Raw genomic sequence first — 22,803 nt, 5'->3', positions numbered from 1 at the left:
AGCTACAGCCTCTGCTTCTGTCTAGCCTGCTGGCTCAGCTCGTGTAATGATCGTTTTAAGAAAAGCAATATTGTGCAGTTCATCATGCGGTGCAGGTGTTCACCCTCAATTATCCCTGCCCTGTGCTGGCAGAGCAGCTCCTGCAACACACACAGCCTGCGCTTGCCTGTCTTCCCTGCACCACAAAACGCAGCACCTATAAGATCCTCAGGTTAGCTTTATTCTGAAAAAGGAAGTGTTTAGGAAAGAAAAGCTCTTGCCTGCATACAGGGAGATCAGATTTTTTACCTGACCTCCCTCCCGTGCAAAGACGTGATACAATTTGGCAAACTCAGTACATCTGCCAAACCAAGACTGACCGCAGCAACGCTTAACTTCACTGATGCAGAAAGGAACCAGGGGAAGAACCAAAGGCCTCTGCAGAAAAAACAACGAGGGACGGTTAGAATCAGCAGAAATTTCAGCCCAAACAAGCTGCTGCTTGTTCCCATTGAGGTCACAGTCCCTGTTCAGACGGAATAAATCCAGTTGGTCCGTGACCTCTTGTGAATCTAGTGGGAACAGACCCAGAAGTCGTCAGGGCTGGGTATCGCTGCAGATGCAGGGATGAAGATGTCCTTCCCCCAGGGCTCTCAGTGCTGCTACTGGCATCCCTTGGCAGAGGCTGCCAGTGCGCTGGAGCTGATTAACCCAGATAATCAACCTGCCCTGGTGATGCAGGAGTGTGGAGAGAAGGGAAGGAGTAAATTCCAGCCGCAGGGTACAACAAACTGCTTGGGGCAAGGATTTCTTCAGCTGTTCCCGAAGTCACTGTGGAACCACAAGCGTTTGACCGTGGTAAATTCAGAGGGTAGGACTGTCATACCCTTAAAGACTCAAATTCACTAAGATACAGTGTTGAACTAGTGGATGAGAGATGGAGATGGGGATTTTAAGTGCCAAAATGCATTTTTTCCTCCCAAAAAATAAATTCCCCAGGTTTAAACAACATTAGGGTGTGATATTTTTTATTTTTGTCTGAACATAGATATTTCAGGGGGTTCTAATAAACAGACCATTTCCTCTGACTTTTATTCAAAGGCACTAATGATCTCTGCTTTTTAAAACTCAAGAATTTGTTTGGTTTGCTATAGTGCAATAAAACTTCAGGCAGGAGAATCTACTTTTCAGTCCTTTTAAAATAGTTCATAAAAATGTATTAAAGGACTATGAACTGAGTTACAGACTACCAGTGTTTTGACCTCTCCTAACATCCCCCGTAGCAGAATCTCACTGCTGCCAAACAAAAACTGATTATTCTCCAAACAATCCCACCCAGAAGAAAAAACAAGCACATAGAAAAATGAAGTGACCTGTCTAGTACTGCAAACCAAGACAGTGGCCGAGCTGATGATAAAACCTTGGCATCACGACTCCATTCTGGAGCTGAACAATAAATTCAGCCTTTTTCCAGAGGTCTCATACAATAAAGTTGTCCCAAATCCTAAAGCAAGATTCATATACTTAGACAAAACACAGGTTTAGCCATTTCCCGTTCTCTTTTCCCTGTTTTCATGTTAGTTGCTAGTGACTTTGGACTTTACATATAATGCATATATTAATACGATCAAAGTAGAAGAATGCAATTTACCCTTACAGGTACAGCTATATACAAACCACATTGACCTGGGGAGAGCTTATTCTTGCCACATCTTTGCAGCTAAGCTAGGACTACACTGGGCTTTTATCCCATTTGAAGCAACAGATCCCGCATACATAACCACATTAGTTTTCATGTAATTCTTTGACCTGGAAGTAATCATAATTTTCCTCTGCAAAAAAGTGAGCTACAGCCAGTTGTAGGATCTGAATTTTTTACTGCTGGGCAACATCTTTTCTGCTTTTGTATGTCAAAATAAAACTTGAAAAAAAATGTAAATGCTTCACTGAACTACAAACAATGAAAGAAGGTGTTCTGCCTGCCATCAAACTCCGCTGTTAAAATATTAACACAATGTAAATATTGTAATATTGAGGAAGTACACTGTGTCAGTACTTCCTGGCACCCTACAAGAGCTTCACTGTTCACTTCAGTCCCTGCTGTTAGTTTTAAACACGCACAACTTAAACAAGGGATCTGAGCTTCTCCAGTCCTGGTGCAGATTTGCAGAGAGGCAAAAATCTTACTGTAGATTTTCTCTAGACTAAAAACCAAAGTGTTAAAAAGAATCCTTAAACCCAAACAATTATGTAGATGTCAGTACTTTTGAGGCAAAAATATTCCACAGGATCTTTCAAGAGTCCTGGCATATTGCTGCCAAACATGGAAAGATCTTTGGGTATGCACTGTCCTCCCCTTCCTCAGAGAAGAAAAACAAGCTGCAAATGCCCACCAATGCCAGAAGCCTGAAAGCCCAAGTTATTCCTCATGGCAAAAGTCTCATTCCCCAGATTTGCCAGTTAAGCACATTACTTGCAATTGACTCTCTCGATTGACTGAATAAGCAGCATGTGTGTCAAAGAGAATGAAGCAGCTACCTGCCATCAGTAAGCCAGATGTTGCTATCAGGTCTTAAGAAATGCTGTCTAGCTGCTCTAATTATGTATTTGTCATGGAGGCATCAAAGAAAAGAAGCACAGCTTCAAAAAAATAGTGAAGACAAAGAACAACCTCTCTATAGAAAGCAAAAAAAAAAAAGTTTATATTTGCAAAAAGTCAGTAGACTCGTTCTAGGGGGACCTGGGGGCAACCACAGGAATTCACAGCACGATTTCACTCTGCTGGCTTTGGTTGATAAAAGGTAAAATCCCACAACTGACAAAACCAAAGATCTCACCAGTTTCAATGGAAATAGCATAAAGCCTTGAAATCTGAAGTTACCACTATTTACGCTTACAGGCCTTGTTGTGTCATGCACTGTGGCATGTCTGACAAAGACCATCCTTGTCCTGCAGACCTAAAGATCTAAATTCAAACCAGCATGAAATACCAGGGAAAAAGTACTGAATGTGTGAAATGTCTAATATTCTGGAAATGTCTAATCCCAGCAAAACTAGATGGCTAGGATTTCAAGAAATGAGTCCTACATGTTGTATTGTGACAAAAGAAGGGTGTAAACACTGTTTCACACTACCAGAGGAAATACAAGAAGTACAAACTGTCTCTGACTTTCTAAAATACACTGAATAAGTGGCTTATTCCAGATTTAAAGCATCTGCTGATCCTGAAGCTTTCTGACCTTTCACACATGCTCCCATACACAAATGGGAACTGAAATGGACTTTTGTACAATGCCCCCCATGTGCCAGTCAAGGTATTGGATAAGCTTTATTCTTATACATGGTAAGAAATTGCCCTGCGGGTTAACAGAGATTTTCCACCTAATTTTAACTCACTCATGGAACCACATTCTGGAAGAGCTCCTTCAATCATGTATCCGACTGTATCACCAGATTCATGTATTTTCAAGACTAACACAAATCCCTGCCACCCCCCAATGTTTTTTCACACGTCAGTTTATCTGCTGAGAAAAAGCACTATGAACACAACACTTAGTCAGCCCCTTTATCTTTCATATTACTTAAAAGGGGAGAAAAACTCTTGAGAACTCAGCGAGCATTCAATATACGTAATGGGCATGAGAGCACTTCAAAAAGTCTAGGAACAGGACATCACTCCAAAACCGAACTACTTACTGTAAGGGGGGTTGTTCATTTGTTTGTTTTTTAAAGATAAACAGGGTTGGGGTTTTTTTTGCCTGTTTCATGAAATATTATAGCTAAGATTCTTCTCCACTTCCATAAATGGATGTTTTTCTTACTCTCAGTGGGTGGTCTCAGAGTTTTGACAGAGGAACATCACAAGCTGAAAACATAGGATGCTACGGAGATAGCCCACCTGCAGCGGTGGTGGATGTGAAGGGGGAGAGAAAAGGTGATTGCAAAGGCCAAAACAGACTGTGGTGGGGGAAATCAAAGGTCAGAAATGTATTCACAGCCCTAACAATGGGGGAGCCCTGGTGAAATGAGCAGCCAAAAAGCACAGATAGATTAGGAAAATAACGGATGCAGAAAGAGGCAAAATTTTTCACTTGCATTTACACTGTTAGTAGATGATTTATTTTTTTAAAAAAAGGTCTGAATACGAAAATCAGACAATGCTTGGCATTCTATTTAGTGTAGTTAAAGCATTTTGAAAACTGGTTTCTTTTACATTTCTAGTTTATGCTAGCCAATTTAATGAAACAAATCTTCCTTTAAAAGCTCTGATATGAACCATATGTCACTGCAAACACCTGCCACTACCTTGTGCATTGCTTGGTTTCTTACCTGTTTTCTACAAGAAAGTCTACCACGTATTTCTTCAGACAGTAGAGATGGGCATCCATCAGCCCTGTTCTGATGTGCATTCTGGGGTGCCTGGAAATTAAAAAAAAAAAAGGAAAATCATGGAGCTTTGCACGGCCACGTACAAGAGCTTGACTTTGCAATTAAGGCAGTGGATAGTGACAAGTGTGCAAAGGCAGATCTGTTCCCTTCCACCTACTGCTGGATTAACAGAGGAGAACAGGGCAGGCTGCCATTATTGGACTGTGTCTATAAACTTACACCTGCTGGCCCTGGGCTGATTTGCTGCGAAAGAAAACACCTCCTCCAAGGAGTCATTACTCCTGCTACATCTTCTTATGTAAGTGGAAATTGCACATTACTGGGCAGGAAGCCAAAATAATGGGCCCAGAGTGCTAAAAGTTACAGTGGGTAATGTCAGGGTACAATAATTCAAAGCTTCTGGCTAAGTGCCTGCCTTAATATGCAAGGCTGTGCATGTTCTGCTAGCAAACATAACAACACTACTGTATTTCTTCCAACACTTCCTGGAGGGGAACAGGGGAAGGAGATGGGGTCTGCCCACCTTTCCTGCACTACACATTACAAATGACTGCCACAGCTCAATTACAAAGCATTTGCCTACCCAGCCCAGTAAGATGGAAAAGGTCACTAAAACTCCCTCTCAGCCAAACAACGGCAAACGGGGGAGTCCTTGCTTTCAGACAGGTTAGTATTTCAGAAACTCAGAAATCTCCTATAGCTTCAATATTTTAAGAACAAAGTTTTAAATCAGAAAGACTCATTGATTACTTCTATTACTTCTCTTTATGCATTCTCTGCTCTTTTGGAACCTGTCTCACAGCAGCTAGATATTTTATGCCAATATTATCTTCCCTTCCACACACCTGTAGCCTCATTTAAGAGTGTTCTGGCTGACTGAACACTCACCACTAGTTCTCAGGACAGAAAATCCACAAGAATATTTAGCTTGCAAATTAAAAAAGACAAAACACAACAGTCAGGGACTACACCAGGATGTTCAAGAGATCTGTAACTGCACTCATAGTCCAGAGGCTATTAAGGAGAGAAATTTCAATTCACACCTGAAATTGTTTCTGTTTTCATTTTTCCTCCTTCGATGACTGAATTTCATAATGAAGTTTGAATGAACATATCTTATCAGTACATTCCATCCAACCTTTGTTTATTTCAGAACACACTAAAGTCAGATGTTTGTGATCATGATCACTTTTATTATTTAGTTAGCTCAGCAGAAGGATCACTCACAACTTGGGCATATATATGTATATGTAGTAAACCAATACTAGGAGACCGAATATTTAGTAACATTAAAGCTATCGAGAATATCAGGTATTCCAGTAAGCCATTTTTCAGTGTATTTCTCAATTAATGCATTGAACTACCAAAGTATTTAAGTCTTAAAATTTTATAATTTAGGTGGCATTTCTCAAGCATGCCATTCAATTCAAGCTAAGCATATTATTAACTATAACAAAATTCTTTAAGTCCCACTTGCAAAGGAAAGCTCCTGTAATAGCAGTATGATACTTTGCAGTAAAGTCTGTGGTACTAAAAAATGATATATGCACTTTTAGTAGATTACTTCATTAACAAAACATGAGCTCACCTAGCAATGCACCAGTACTGATGTTATCAGTGGCCCAGATGTTGCTGTGGAAGTCAGCCCAAATAGCAATGTTCCTTTTGCAAGGAGAATAGGGAATCCACTAATTTTAATGAGGTCTTGCATTTGGAAGTCAGCAGACTCCCTCCCACTCTGCATCCTGAGGATGGTTTCCACATTTTGGGTATTTGTCAGAGGGAGAATTTTCCTATCTTCTCTGAGAAAAAGGGCTCTCTTGTATTTATATAATGAATATAATAGTTTATTGAAATGGGTGAAAGAGACAAATGGAAAGAAATGGAGCAGGGAGGAAAGCTGGGAAAACAAACAAAACAATGGAACAAGGCAAGAGACATATTAAAAAAAAAGAATTGGATGTAACACGGGAAGGAGATGGGAAAATAGGAGGAAAAAACCCCAGTTCTTAACTTGAAGACTACAAACAGGACACAGTTGCTTTAGTGCCAGAATGCCAGGTTCTTCTCTCCCTATCCAAGATCTACCACAACCCCCTTAAACACAAGGCAGGGAACGTTGCAAGGGCCAGACATCAAGCAGAAGAGTGTAAAACAGGAACTCCTTAATAAATGCTGGTTCTGTTGCCAGTGTCTGTGCGGCTTTCATACATACAGTCTCCCCACCTGCAAACTGGAATAACACTATTTAGCTACACCGCAGGACTCTGAGGATTTGTGGGCTGAAGTTTGTATCTGCATGCAAGTATTGTACCAAGTTTTTCTGTAGCTAAGCAACTTTTTAATAAGGTTATACAAAATCAGTGCAAGTGGACAGACAGTACCACAGTGCTATCCTAGCTGCAGTTCCATTATACCTCCTCCCTACTCCCCTCCGCCCCTGCCCCACAAAAAACCCAACCCAGCCAGACAACAAGATGTACTGAAACACCACTCTGAGTTAGCTTTCAATGTAGAATATACTAACAATAATGGAACATCATGCTGGACAAGAGGGAGGTCCCACAATGAAAATCCTCTGAAATACAGACCACCTAAGTGATTTGCAACAGAATAGTCCCATAGATTAATATTATAATCACAGCTTCAAAGGTCAAACAGGCAAGTTTGGGCACATGCATAAACAAAGCTGCCATTTCTGTAAACCAGACTCAAGGAGAGAATAGCCACACTAAACCAGACTGATAAGAGCACTCTATCATAACAAGCCACTGAAGATGACGCTAATTTTCATTGACTAGTGCTTAAACGAATTTATCTTCAGGTAAAAGCAAAGGAGCCAAATAATCTAACAGATAACAGCAAACTCCATCACCATTTCAAATGAGCATCTGGTTACTAATATCGAAAGCCACACTCGCTTCTCATGCCTCTGATCTCCCACTCTATCGGCTAATCTTTACAACATATGAAAAATGAGCCCATCACGAGGAACAGCTGATACAGAGAGAATCGAATAACAAACAATGCATGTGCCTAGAGCTGATGCACCTAGACTTATCACTCTGAGGGAGATAATACCAAAGGCTTTTAATTATATCATCAAAGCAAGGGAGAAGGTACTAGGAGGGGCTGGCTGCAGATGGTTAAGTGTTAATGAATGCTGGGTTGGGTGGTTTATCAAAAGAAAAAGACCAGATATATATCTGAGAGGGTCAGCATTAAGATGAAAGTTGCAACAGCCATTGTTGGAGCTCTTTAACGAGCGAGGAATGTCAAATGTGAACCTCTAAGAATCATACCAATTACTAAATGAACTTCGGTTCAATCTAGCAAATGTAATCAAGCACAAGTCATTAAAATACATGGTAAAACTCCCATTGGCGCTGCTACTATAGTGTCTATTATTGTCTGTGCTCCCATGCAAGGGAGGGGGCTCCTCCCAGTTGTAAGCTCTGTGTGTTATGTTAAGTGATGGCAGATTTTAACCCTAATGATGAGGCATGGAGGTCTCCCTGACAGAACGTTGACAATTAGGAGGCTGGGAGAGATCTGTGGAGAAGTCAGGGACAGATCAGCAATTAAAAGAGCAATTTCAAAGAATGCAATTTAATGTGTAAAATTAGCTTTTATTAGCACATAATTCCACAAAATCCTGACTTGGGATGAGAGTGCATAAAGGTCTGCAAGAGTCCTTAGAAAGGTCTGTGCCCTTAATTCCTGACACGCCATTGTGAAATAATAAGCAGTACTAACAGGATTGGTGCATGCTTCGTACATGGCATTGCTTTGAAAGTGGAGCCCGGAGCTTTTTTCCCTCCCTGATAACCTCCTTCAGGATCTCCTCCCTCAGGGAAATCAACCACTGATAGAGCAAACTTCCCTTGTTTAATGGCAAAAAGACGGACAATTGTTTCAACTATAAACTAATTAAGAGAGATTACCACCAAGAGCTGGAGGTTCAAACCAGCCCTGCACTCCCACTGACAGTGTGATAATGCCAAGCTGGGGTCAAAATCATAAATCTGAAGGGAGCACACACAATGCTTAAAGCCAAAAAGCCTCTCTACTAAGCATGGGATATTGCCACATTAACCTCACCACCTCACGAATAAACTAGCTGAGAAAGAGAAATCCCATGGCCTCTTTCCCTTTAACTTCATGCAGCTGTTGACGGAAAATATGAAGGTCTTTAAATAAGCTCAAGGTCCTGAGGCTGTCTGTACTCTAACACTAATCTGAGCAACGACACAATAAAAATCCAATCATACCTGCTATTAACCTGGCTCCTGAACTGATATCTGAATTACATCCACCATGGGCTTATGGGGATTAGTTCATCTTCATCCCCATCCCTCCAAAATAAATAAATAACAGCACGCTAAGTGCAAACTATGCATTCCACACTCATTTCTTTTCTAATTTATCACACGTAGCTCACAGTTCGTGTAGCCAGCCTACCACATTCTTCTTATCCCCGTGCTATGTACTGTAGCCTTGCGTGAAGCAGTGTGCCATCCAAACACACACTGCTGACCCCAGACTGTCTGTGTGGAGGTGGTGCTCTCATTTTGACACAAAGCCAGTGTACAGATCAACACGAAGAGAAGTCTCACAGAAGAAGCTGCCAGACCACCTTTAATGTTTCAAACATTCCTACTTTTAAAGGAAAGAAAATAAATAAATCCCTAAATCGCATTGCTCGTTTACGGGACAGCTCTTGGCTGTAAACACATAATAATAAAAGACCACTGTTATGTTGGCTCTTCAAAAACCCCGGACACCTTATGACCTTATTTATTTATTTATTAAACACAGTGCTTTTGGCCAAAAAGATCCCGAAGCAGCCAGCCCGATGCCTGTCCCCGCTGGATCCCAGGCCGCCTTTGCCCACCAGTGAAATGCTGCCACCTCTGGGCTGAACCGCAGCAGCTGTAGCAGCACAGGCCGGGCCGCCCCCCGCCGCGTCCTGCCGGGCCCCCCGCACCGCTCTGCCCGGAGCCCCCCCTTCTGCCAGGCTTCAGGGGACGTGGGGCAGAGGTTAATTAGAGGATGCTGCTTCTCGGGTGGAACAATTGGGTCAGTTCTGGCTATGAGGAATACCTTGGTGACGTGAGAGCTGGCGTGGAGAGGAAAGGGGCACGGAAAAGCTATCACCCAAGATTTCAAGACTCTGTAGGCTACTACAAGGTGTCTTAGAACATGTGCTGCGGGCCCCAGGTGACCCTCAACTCTGTTTCCCAGCTCAGAGGCACCCTCTCGCTGCTCCCCTTCCTTCAGTTTTGTAACAGCCCTATTTACAAAGACAGGAGGGCACGACAAACTTTGGACCCTTGAGGAACTAGCCACCGATCGGTATTCACAGCCGCGGCTTCTAAAGAGACACTGTATCAGGAATGGGAAGTACTTTCCAAATGAAAATGTTTTATTGATCTAATGACCTAAGCTCCTTGAAAGCCTTCTGAATAATAAATATTTTTCATTTAAAACCTTCACCGCATGCCATTTTTCTTTGTTGTGTTATATTATTAATATCCCCATGAGACTAGAATACAAGCTATGAACCTACTTCTGACAAAAACATGCTGAAAACTTTTTGGTAAAGGAACCAACTTTCATTGAAAGCCAAAGATTAAATCATTTTCTCTAGTATAAAGAGTACAGGTTAGCAGTCAGAACTCAGCATTAATATTTGTTCAAGGACAGTTATGGTTTACAATAAGCCTGTGTGACCTTCTGTAGAAGAGTCCCAACACCATGCTTTACTGTTAACATCTCTTGATTTCGACGCTGAACAGTGAGGGTGCTGATGGCTGCGTGGCCAACTCATCCCATGACTTTAAATAAAATGTTTTTCTTCATCCTGCTTCAGCTTCCCTGTATGAAAACGAGAACAACAGTAATTCCTCACCCACCCCAAGTCCGAGGAGCACTCCCTGGGGGATGCGCAGCCACATCGCTGGATGCACGTGCATCCCTCTGGGAACACGCCAGACACAGCTGCTGGGGAAAGTACTTCCCTAAAATTGGTTTTAAGGGTCTTCTCTGCCATAGTGAGTGCTAACAGCTGTAGGAATTAACACAGGGGCCAGGATGCCCATGACCCCCCTTGCCCCTTTCTCTCTTTCCCTGTCCTCCATTGAAAATAGAGAGAAAATGCAAATATTTTATCCTAGACACTTTTATACTAGACTCAAGTCTGCTAGAACACCGCAATTGCTATGTAGAAACTGGGAAAGCAAAAGAGAGATACCAAAATGATAAGAAGTCCAGAGTTTGGTGTGAACAGAAGAGAATACACTGCAAAGGAGGGCGGGGACTGCCAGAGACATTATTAATAGGTTTTACCCTTGAGCTCTGGCAGCTACTTGTTCTATACACAGAGGAAAAGGATTAATCAAGCCTTGCATGTAAAGGTTCTTTCTATGGCGTGCCAAAATATTTAAAGCAGTATATACAAAGTGTAAGCCTTATTATTATACACATTCAGTGTAATCATCTTATGCTACAGTTAAGGCTAGGATGACATAAAGTAGATTATTGTGTGCTACAACCAATTCAATTCCAACACAACGGGACGTGGCTTAGTCACTTGGTTCAGATCTGGTATTTGAGCTTATTTTTCTTATGCTGAGCTAAACTGTGATTTAAGAGATTTAATCAAGCTTTGGGAAATGCTTTCTTTGCTAAAGAAAGAGAAAGAACTAAGAGTCTGCACCTGGCAACCCTAATCATTTCCAATTTTCAGCTCATTTTGCTTCCTGCTTTGGGGAAATTCACCTTAGTAAATAATTGTTCCCCAAAATCACCAGGGCTGAAAGAATGACAACACATAAGAGGAACAAGTTTTAAGCAAACAACTGAAGCTGGAGGATTGTACAGAGGCTACTGAAGAACAGCAGCTCCTGCTGATCCCTCCTACGCCAGCTCCCAAAGGGCTAAGCAGCAGACATATGATATATTTTCTTAAATCAAGTAATTACAGTAAATGCATGGGAAACAGCGAAACTGAATACTAGGTCAAAGTTGTAGGTCACTAGCAATATATAGCTTAAACACAGCGAGGCTGCCACAATTTCTTTATGTCACTGGCCTAGACTCAAAGGCAAACAAAACGGTATGCGGCAGCGTGACTGGCTGATCACAGGCTCCAAAGACCTTCTGCGCCTCCCAGGTGAGGCGGGTTTTAGTAGTGACTAGAACTTAAAATCTATGATCTGCAAAATTTGGGGAATTAAGGTAATCACATACTTTCAGACGACTAAAGCACACAGGCAAAAAGAAATCCTCCCTCTGCTGACCTTAAATTCCAAGTAAAAGCAGAAGTGGAAAAAACAAAGTGGAAATAAGCATTTTAAGCATCTCTGGTTTACTTTACAGAGCCCAAGCAGGACATGCTGAAGCAGTCACACAACTCTTTGGATTTCCCATTCTGAGTAGCCATCCAGGAAAACCACCTATTTCTGCACCATGAGTTCATTAAAATTAAAAATTCCTCTTTAAACCTGTTGCTGTGCTTAGGCCATATCCAATCACTCACTCTCCTTTGCTAGGATCTTCTCTTGACAAGCAAATGGGCTCTCACAATGGAAGGTGAGTGTTTGTCTGTCTTTAGAAGATATTTGAATTCAAAACAGTTAAATTTCATGGGACTGGAGAACAACTTGACAAGAGTCCGAGAGCAGGTCATCAGGGTTAGAAGGAAGAACAGAGGGAGAGAAGAGAAGAAAGCAAAGAGCAATACATGTTGCGTGTTGACAAAGCAGTGTCTAGCTCCCCCCCAACGCTTACATTCTAGAAACCACAAAGACATGAGCTTTGAATCCAAAGAAGGGAAAAATTCAAGTGTTATGGTTTAAATTACCAAAAACTACCTCAATCCAGCCCATGTAGGATGTCTTCTGCTGGCAAAGCTCATTTCTTTCATCTACTGTAAGTGTATTATACTTAGCTCCTGCTCCTCAAAGATCTGTAGCTTTCTCAGCTGGTGCTTTGATCTGTGTTTCCCTTTGATTTCCCCCTGAAACCTACTGCTTCTGCCTCACTTTTGATTCACAGTAAGCTTTTCCAGTCATATCTATTCACATCTCAACTCCACTGAAACCTGGACACTTTAGTATTTGGCAACACAGTAACCATGCTTCACCTTGACAAGATCCCAACAATTGCAAGTGTCAAATATTTAATCAGATAATGAAAACAGCTTTTTCTCAGGCAGAAATTAAAGTGGCCACCACTGCAGAGGGGGGCTGGCTGGGACAGCCAGGACACAGGCTGCTCCACATTGCGGCAATGCTGAATGGGTACATAGACGAAAAATACATTTTAGGGGAAACTACACTAAGGGATCAGCAGTCAGACTTGATGAATCGTGCTTCCTACAGAAAATCATAGGGGTTTCCCCGACTCGGCTACACTGAAGTCATGAACCAGCCTGTGTATTCAGATACATCCTTGGACACGTGCTAGCCTGGATTTAGGGCTACATCAACCTTGAGCCACGAGATTTCAGGACACAGAGGGCCGTCAGGGCTCAGGACGTCATCAGCATTAGAGCACAGCCCAATTCTGCAGTGAAGAAAGACCCCCAAACGATAGGAATATCACAGAAGAAACATAGAGATACTTGCATTCATTTCTAGTTTAAAAGAACCTATACTATTTAATTTATCAGCTAATATTGTGACAGTATAAAATAAGAACTTCATTAAAACAAAGCCTTAAATTAGAAAATGTAGCACTCTTTTTGCACAGTGACAGCAGACTTTAAAACCAAAGGAGAATTGAAGTCAGACTGAAGGCACTTGCAGACATCTCTCATCTTTTCAACTCAGAAGAACTTTATGATTAATTCTTTTAATAGCTAACTGGCGTTTTACAAAACACCAATAGAAATACTTACATTCATCATCCTGTGGTATCAGGAAAAAAAAAAGGAAAAAAAGACAAGACACAGAAAAATCTATTGTTACCGCAAGAAGAATTTAGAGTTTAACATCCACCCAAAGTCCAAATTTGCATTTTTTAAACAAGTAATTACAGTGGTTACAACCACACTGGATTAGTTTCTGGTTAGACCAGATTACTCATGATTTAAAATTTCCAGATTTGTTAATAGCTATAACAGAAGCTGCTGCATCATATTACCATAAGAAACTGAGCTTACACCTAAAATGCTTTCAGGAGGATGCTGAAGTTAGAACACTACAGCATTAAGCCCAACTGCACAAAAACGTACACTGCACTGAGGACAGAGCCAGATTTCCAAAAATCTTTCTCATCCTTCACCCATTATTATGGCCTGAATAACAGCTTAAGGTTGGGCCGGAGGAATTTCACTCCTTTTGAACAGTAATAATATGGCAATTAGAATATCACAGCGGACAAGAAAATCCTGGTGAAATCAATGCAGCGAGACAGTACTTTGAGCAGTAGGTTAACTTTTTTCCCTGGGATGGTTACTGCTGACTGAGAAACTTCATACAAACAAGAGTGCTGTTCCACAGAGCCCAGCATGTGCTAACTCACTTCATATAGTAGGTGGGAGCTGCCTTTAAAGTAAGAAACGGTCAATGTTCATTTAAAAAAACATTCTTGAAGGAAAAGCTGTCTGAACAGCTGAAAAGACACCATGCTCATCTTGGTATTTTCCCAATTTAAATGCTTTTTTTTTTTTTAAGCTGCAGTTACAAAGTCCAGTTTTTGCCCAAAATTAGGAAGTATCTTACTGCTGTGATAAGGAGACATCAGCACACCACTTGTCTGGAGACAGCTTGGCTTCGGCAATGAAATAGTAGGAGGAATGTCATTAATCTAGACTTAAGTGGTCCCTAACAATTAAGACAGTAGTAAAAAAACCAGTTTCAGCCCTGATCACAAACTGGGATAGAAAAGCAAGAGAGAAGACAGCAACTGAACCCTCTGCTGCATATGCCATCTGGGATAGCGATTTAAACCTCACAGCCTAGAAACAATAAACTGGCCATGGCAAGTAACAGAGTTGAGACACCTCCACAATTTGCTCTCAGAACAGCTCTCTGTATAAAGACCAGAATGGCAACAAATCCAATCCTTTTCCTTTACAAGGCTAAACCCATCATAGGACAATTTCCTCATCCTGAAACGCTTAGTTGAACAGAAAGAAAAAGAAAATGGGTCGTGGATGACCTGAAGATTACAATTTACAGTTTTATGGCAACCTCAAATACTATTAAAACAAAACAACTTTTATTCCCTTCTTGCTTGGAAGAGACTGGGACTATTCCATCTGTGGTTGTGGACTGTTTCAGTATTATCCAACTGCATAAGCGAAACTAGTGTCAAAATTAAGTTTTAAATGGCTTGAGGTTTATAGGAATTAAAGAAGGAAAAATTAAATTTGAAACTCTGCTTGTTTACTAGCACTAATTAAATATGCCAGATTTCTGGGCAAGCTTCCTAGCCTGTGGCTACTATGTTACTGGCTTGTAAAACAGTCAACAAGTACGTGAGTACAAAGCACAAATACAACAACAGAGATTTCGTGTACAGTCCTGCCCTTAGTTTATAAAGAAAAAATGTATTAGAAACAATGTGTAACTATAAAGACCTGTGCTAACTCTCTAGACTATATTAGCAATATAAAGGGCCAAATCTACATTGGTTGCTTTTGTGGAGAACAGTTAAAAAAAAAAAAAATCAGAGGTAAGAAGCAATAAGCACAACCAAAACGAACAGGAAGCCTTAAAAGACTAGTTTACTTCTAAAAATCCCATGCTTCTGGGCTCTGCTCTCAAAATAATTTGCTATTAAAAACAAAAGGCAGTTTTTGCACTTCAACAGAAGAAGTGAGTCTAATTATTCACACCAAGAAAGCCACATTCCTCATAAATAGATTATACTGGAATTCACTAGAAAATAGGTTTATTTTCAAGAGCTGGAATTTCACATTTAATGGGAGCAAAGGCCACATCCATGTACAGTCCATTTAGACTTAAAATTTTTAAGATAGACAGTATCTTTGCATTCTACATTTTAACGGAACCAGCACAATGAGCTCATAGTATATAAGGAAGATACAAACCAACCACAAAAGAACAAACTAAACCCAACCTCAGATAAACCGAGCCTCTGGAGATTGCTGATCTCGACACACAGCCAAAATGAAACAAAATAAAATGCGATGGTGCCTGCATCATGCCCAGGTAGGCAGGGGCAGGAGGAGGGACGGTAAGATCCCATGGCCTAAATGCTAGGGTTTTTGCACATCCTTCTTTCAGGAAAAGCTCCCAATTTATTTCCTGTAGCTGAAGCAGCCATTTCTACAAAAGTGGCAAACAGCTCTTAATGAAGAAACACTTGAGGACAATTTGCTGCCTTGACAGCTTTAAAATGAACAGCCTTTCACAGTGACTCAAATTAATGTGTGTTCCCACTGTACAGTAGCCTTGCTCAGCTTTAAGGAAACCAGGAATTATGTTTCAATAAAAATTCAGCCACGCAAATATTCTGCTATAAAGAGAGGCATAAACATATAACTCTCCAACTTCCAAAATCACGTACATGAGGCAAAGGGAAACGATATAAAAATAACTAGTTTTTTGTTTACATCTCAGATTTACAAGAGCAATTCCAGAAACTAAGTTCTTCCACAGAGGCATTGATTTAATTAGCCTGCATAGCACACTTTATTTGTATTCGGACCTCTGGCGTACATTGATAAAAAAAGAAACATATACATCATGGATACACACAAAATCATTTACTAAACTTTTTTTATGCCCAGGTGCAGGTAAGAATTCTCAACCACACTTTCGTGGGCTCTTCCTTACATACTAATGATCCTCTTTCAATATACACAAACTATGTATGTTTTCAATTAAAAATGTGTCTGGATTGATTGGATCATATATTCTTGCAAACCAGCCAAAAATCAAATACAAACTGAAGCCTTGAAGGAATTTCTGGAAGTACAACCATACAGCACAACAGTTCTACTTCTGGCAAGGAGAATTACCTCTCCTTTCGAAATGACACTAGAAGCGACAGTGTGTACAAATATGCTATCATTCAGCAATGAAATAACTACATTAATGAACAGTACTCAGAAATTAAAAAATGTAACTGGTAAAAATCTCAGCTTAGCAAGTAAGTACAAAATGATCAACTAACAGCAGAGCACTTGCTTCTTACTTTTTGATAGCTGTTAATCTTAATTTTGGATCTTACTATTCAACTGGATGACAAAATTAGTTCCTTGGAGATGTGAACACAGGATTCTCTTCAGGATATAGTGGCAGCGAGGGGGACATTTTTACTTAAGGTAACAAACAGGACTACTACGAATGGGTTCTCATACACTTTTTTCCCCCACTGTATTTTGATCCACACTATTACAAAGTTTGTCTGCTTGTCCTTCCTCATGTCAGAGTTAAAAGCCAAAACATCCCAGAATTTTGGGAATAAATATTTAACTGTGAGTGTAAATAAGAAAATATTATCCACTTTTAGAGACAACGTGCAAGTTCAAGTCAGTGCCTACCTGCAAGGAATGCTTCCGAGGCTCATTGTTTTTTCTCCTCCTTGTAACTTCTCCATATGCCTGCTCTACCCAGCCTGCAGCAAGCAGGGATCAACAGTTTTGACCAGTAAACTTACACTTGGAAATCAGATCAGCCTTTGCAAAGATATGGCCCCAACATCTTTCACTTGCGTGCACTGCAGTTGCCCTTGACCCTCCCACGCGTGTAGCACACAACTGGCTGTGGCCTAAAATTGCTCTGGTGCAGCATACGTCCCCATAATCCTCGTGCATTTTGATGCTGAACAGCTTGGTTCAGCTTTCACCTCGTCACAATATAATAACTTTTCAGGCATTGACCAATGATGAAAAACACTCATCAGCTGTATGTCAGCATATCTAGAAACACAAGGAAACAGCAGTATCCTAAGATACTCAAGACTCTGGATACTTCCACTGAGACTTGAATTAACACTTATAGCCAGTTTTCTTATTGTAGGAGGAGCTGAAATCAGCAGTAGGTAGCCAGGCACATGGCAGGTAAAAGACTGAAGCCTTCCAGAAGTCCTAAATGGAACCTGCGAGTCACCTCCACTGTGGACACAACACGTTTTCATTTAGGAAAATAAAGAAGTCAAAGGACAGAAAGAGTGTCAAAGCAAAACTAGCCTTTAAATTATTGTGCTGCAATTTGCTGTGAGCTTTCTGTCACTCAAAGACTCATGCTCAGTACTAGACACCCTTCTCAAAGATGCACAAATTCACATCCCTGCATCCACATACCTTTCTCGTATGCACAAGGTCATATCCTCGATTCACCATCTCAAAGGCAGTGGATGCAATCAGTTACAACTTCAAAACACAGAAACAAAGGAACAGGTAGAGCAACAGACTTCTTTGCAGCACCTTCTTCAGCTGTGCTTCAGTTCTGGTGTTTGGCATTTCTGCTGTTTGTGGCATTCTTGACTTACAGGTTCATTACTTCTTCATTTATGCACATGACCTTTGAGGCCTCTACTTAGCAGAGTAGTATCATCTTGTTTTATTACAATAACCCATAATTTGGAGAAAGATAATTCTTTATGGATAAAATTGTCATTAAAAAAGAGAAGCAGCAGATGACACATATTAGCCCAAATCAACTCAGATGATGTTTTCCAGCAGATCACTTGTAAAAAAAATAGTTGTCATGCTTTTAAAATGCTTAGGAGAAATGAAAGAAGTTAATCTTTGGAGGGATGACCTTCTAAAGGGAATTACTTTTCTACTGTGAAAAGTAAGCTATTTGAAGAACTATAAGAGATTAACTCTTGTTTGATATTTGTATTCCGGTAGAACCTAAAAGTGCTGACCAAAACACAATTCTTATCTCAGAATTTAAAAGCTGCTATCAGATAGCCAACTTGGAAGTGGAGAACAGCAAACAAATGCAAGGATTAAGAAACATAAACATCACTTTTTCCTCCTTTATCCAGAGTAACATGGACCCAAGAAAGTCCAGACAGTCCTGCTGTTTCTGCACCAGAACTGGCTCCTTCCGAGTCCTTCTGGTACTTCCACAGCGTGGCCGAGCCCCCGCAGCACTCGCTAGCTCAGGAGCAGCTCTGCCAGCCCAGCTATGCTGCTGCCAGCCCAGCTATGCTGCTGCCAGCCCAGCTATGCTGCTGCCAGCCCAGCCTGGCCCTGGCAGCAGTACAGCCACTCGCCTGTTAGCTCAGGTGCATGGCTACAAGCTGTGCCAGACTCAAGCCAGCATTTGTAAAACCAGTTCATGTGCGTGCAAGGAACCACCCATCTACAAATCTGATGGTGTACACTCAGGAGTAGTGGCTTGTTAACACAAAAGAAAATGCGTTTCATTTTTCACTCTATGCCCAGTGCTTTTGTATGAAAAAGCTGCAGAATGAGTACATTGAAAGGAAATTAGAGACAGTGGAGTGTAAGAATAGCAGCGCATAACAACGTAACACACAATAAACTATACAATAATACATTTAAATGCTACTGGTGTCTGATATGCAGAAATGCAAGTGCTGAAACTGAAAATCTAGGTTTAAACACGACCCGTAGCTCATGCTGTACGCAGTGTTGTATCAGCTGCTTCCTGCAGGTCATTTTAACAAGTACTATTCAGATTCTAAATGTAGGAAAGCCAACAGTTAATACCCTGTACTCAGAGCAGCATTTTACGTTTATAGTACTGACATAAACATTCATGAGTTATTCCCCTATGAGACAGAAAAGTAATACTGTGTTCATTTTAAAAAGTGAAGAAAGTACGAGACACAAACATTTAAGCAGACTTCTCAAGACCACAAAGCCAAGCAGAGGAGTGAGATCTCTTTGTATATTAATTAAAAGACATTCTTCATGCTAACAGGTGATAGCACATCAAGTCGCATGTTAATGTTTACCCTTTCCAGCACCAGATCACTTGTAGAACAAGAGAACTCTTCGTCTCTAAACACAAAGGTTGCTTATTTGAATGGTTCTCTACAACAATCAAGCAGATTAACATTTCTGGTTTTTTCCAGAGACAAGAATAAATTACTGAGAAGTAAGGACAGACAACTTTTCTGCAAACCCTTTAAGTCAACAGTTGTCCAGGACATGAGAAGTCATTTTCTACCCCAGGCATGAGGTTATCCCTGTCACATAGGAAAGCCTGGAATCTATATAACATCCCTAGTATCAGAACCCCTTCTTTTCAGTTGACAAATGTCAAGGGCATAGCAAAAAAAATGCCAAAGTCTACTTTTTTCCAGGTTGCTTCCTTCATATGATAATAGAAATCAGAGAACACACAGAATCTACAGAAACTCTGCATTCTAGAGCTACACTATCATGGGGTACATCTAAACCAAAACACATGCAAGAGACATATTCCTTAAAACTGAAGTATATACTATTTTCTCAAAAAGATATAGAAAAACATACCAGCAAGCACTAATTTGTCTCACTGATCTATCCCCTCAATAGCCAGAGGCTACTTTTAACTACACTGACTTAACAAAGGAATCTAAATTGTATAAATCAATGTCTCAATTAACATTTTGTTTAGGAAGAGTTATGGAAGAGAAACAGAATGTAATCATTTGCTAGCATAGTGGCTCCAGAGGTCTGGGAGTGAGTGCAAGAAGAATGGAGTTGAATGTGGGAAGGGTCCATTATTCTTTCAATAGTGTCTGGTGCTGCAAAATATGTGCTTGCATACTTTCCTACTTGAAAAACTTAAGTCTTCAGTAGCTCCTTGGTCTGGGAAAATGGCAGGCACCCAGATGCTAACCTAGGGATCTAGGAAGGAGATCTACCTGAAGAACAATATTTTTCAAGTGGCCTTAGAAGTGAAAAATGGCCATAAAGAGAAGTCTCATTCCCAAGGGATTTTATTCCGTGTGTCTGGCTGCTGTTCGTCAGGTGCCATTCCCCGCACACATCCCCAGCACATTCTAATGCAAGAATGGAGAGAGGGCCTCTCTGAAAATAATCACACTTGCTGAAAGACCTGCCCTGCATAAATATCTCTAACAACAGTACAAACAGAAATCAGCCTTCTTGCCCAATACTTCAGTTGAAATTTATGGCACCACTGGCCGTGATTCTGTTATTACTATTCTACCTGGCTAAGGCTCAAAGTCACAGAAGTGGGAATTTCAGAGGTATTTTCAGAAATGCTGTAGCGCATTTCGGGGGCGAGGGGAGGAATACAAAAACCCAAATACCTAGTTCTAGAAGCGCTGCACCCATACATTAGTGAACAAAGCTATATATTACACATGTATGCATACATCTATGAACACATGTACCGTAGAGATGCGACAGAGAAGTTAGGGACACACATGGCCTCTGAAACTATATTTAATGCTACACCTTGGGAATAATAAAGCAAAGGGAAGAAAAAAATAATCAAAGGGAATACTGAAGGATAGTCTCTTGGGCTCCTGCAAATACCACCAGCTGCTGGAGGATTTATATGCAGAAAACCCAGAAGTTCAGCTTTAACTTGAATTTCCCTTGCTTTCTTATTGGTTTGCTTCCAACCCTCGGAGTTTAATTAAAGTCCATCAGCCAATTTTTTTTCTGTCTGAAGGCCCTAAATTATTCCCTTTTTAAATATGTGCTGACTGACCTAGATATTTCAAAATCTGGAGCTTCCACTAACCTGAATTATGAATACCACCCACACACGTTTTTTTAAAAGGTTAAAGGATTTCAAGAGGTTCGACCCAAGTAATACCAACAGGTACTGCCAGCCAAGATGCAGGTATGCAGGTACATGTAAGTTATACTTAGAAGAAGTAATTGTGCAAGATACAGCATTCTGCATTGCCAGTTCACATATCAAGGTCAAACAGCCATCTCCTCTTAATTCCTAACAGAGTACTTCATACTTGGTGACTGCAGAAGGAGAGAGTCCTATAAGAAATCTCTCAGACAAGTGGATAAGAAGTTTTACTGTGTGTAAAAGGAATCTATCTAATCTTCTCTAGCTGGGGAAATGGTGCAATAAATTTGATGAAGAAAGGAAGGATTTAAAACCAGTGAAAATTAGGATTTCTCAAAGCAGAAACGTAGAGGACATGCTGCCCTTAGGAATAGATCTCTGCTATTTACTCGATCTACTGGAAGAACGCCCGGGGAGCATGTCTTAGCAAGAGAAAGGAAAGTTTGCTATGCTCTTCATTTCCTGTGCAATTCCAGAAACTGCCAGCACAATGCTGTTTGGGGAGAACCACACAACAGCTATTCAAGAGGGAATTCAGCATTGTATTCTGAATGAATGGAAACATTTTGAAAGATATATATTTGCTGCGAGTAAAGTAGAACGCAAACCCAATAAGGATCATGGGCACACATACACCTTCAACCAGCTAACTGTATATTCTCTTTCCATTATGACTTTCACAATATTTTTATATCAGTGCTAAACATCACAATAAATCATCCAGGTTAGAGTTCACAGTAGCCATGAAGTAAGTGTAATTAATCAGCACTAAAAATATTATGCAACTACAGTTCAATTGATACCAAGTGTAGCTAATTTTAATGGAGAGGCTATCACTTTTATGTATCCCTGCAAGTTAGCGATTTGGGATCTCAGCAACCACGATGAAGGAAAGGCTCTTCAAAGTCTGGCTTTCTTAGAATAAACTAGATGAAGGGTTCCTTGCAAAATTCCCAAGTGTATTTCCCTCCAGCCCCCTGCAAAAATCTTCTGCTAAGCATGACAATTTGAAGGATTAAAAAAATAAATCAGTAATGCAGAACAGCAAGGGAATCACAAGCTTCGGCTGGGCTCAGAAGCCAGGACCTCAGCCCCAAGCAGAATCAGACCTTTTAACTGAAGAGGAACAGTCACATGCCTCCTTTCACCCTTACTTTGCTTTAAACTAGGCTGCTTCCTCCCCCCGCCATATTCCACATTGGCTGATAAATTCCCCAACGGCGGGTGTTAACTAACTTCGCATTCCAGTCTGCTCTGCGTCATGGAGTTCCACATCCCGCTGATGAGGAACACATGGTGGACATGTGGTAGGGGAGAGCCTGACAGTGCTCACACAAGCAGGGATAACTCCTCTGACCTTTGGCTTTTTTTTTTTTTCTCCTCGGTCCCATCCCAATCGCACAATAAGGAGTCTGTGCCCCTCTGTTGTGTACTGGTCATTCTAGGATTGCTGGACCCTGAGATTTCAACAAGCAGGTATACTGAATACACACTATGGCTGAAAACATACGTTAAAAGCAAATAATTGATCATTCTGTGTCTTTCCCCTAACCAGACCATTCAGAGGAACTTTTTGATCATACAGGTTACCTCTGGATCAATTGGGGTAAATATGTCACAAAAACAACTGGTGATGGCTACATTTCCCATCACCTCTGCAAAATAAACTAACTCACAGCGTTGCTAAAAAATACACAGTGGCAACTGTATT

At 40.8% G+C, this 22,803-nt stretch overlaps 1 protein-coding gene across 1 annotated transcript in view; it reads right to left on the bottom strand.

Annotated features, from left to right (window-relative positions):
- The window catches only part of EIF2B3 (eukaryotic translation initiation factor 2B subunit gamma), a 99,923-nt gene that overhangs the window by 44,517 nt on the left and 32,603 nt on the right, over nucleotides 1-22,803 (bottom strand). Inside the window, exon 6 of the mRNA XM_075759567.1 lies at nucleotides 4,309-4,398. Within this exon, the coding sequence (XP_075615682.1) occupies nucleotides 4,309-4,398 (90 nt within the window). The remainder of the gene's footprint in view (nucleotides 1-4,308; nucleotides 4,399-22,803) is intronic.

This window comes from Balearica regulorum, chromosome 8 (assembly GCF_011004875.1).
Source record: "Balearica regulorum gibbericeps isolate bBalReg1 chromosome 8, bBalReg1.pri, whole genome shotgun sequence".
Lineage (NCBI taxonomy): Eukaryota > Metazoa > Chordata > Aves > Gruiformes > Gruidae > Balearica > Balearica regulorum.
This window is presented reverse-complemented; position numbering and strand designations above follow the sequence as displayed.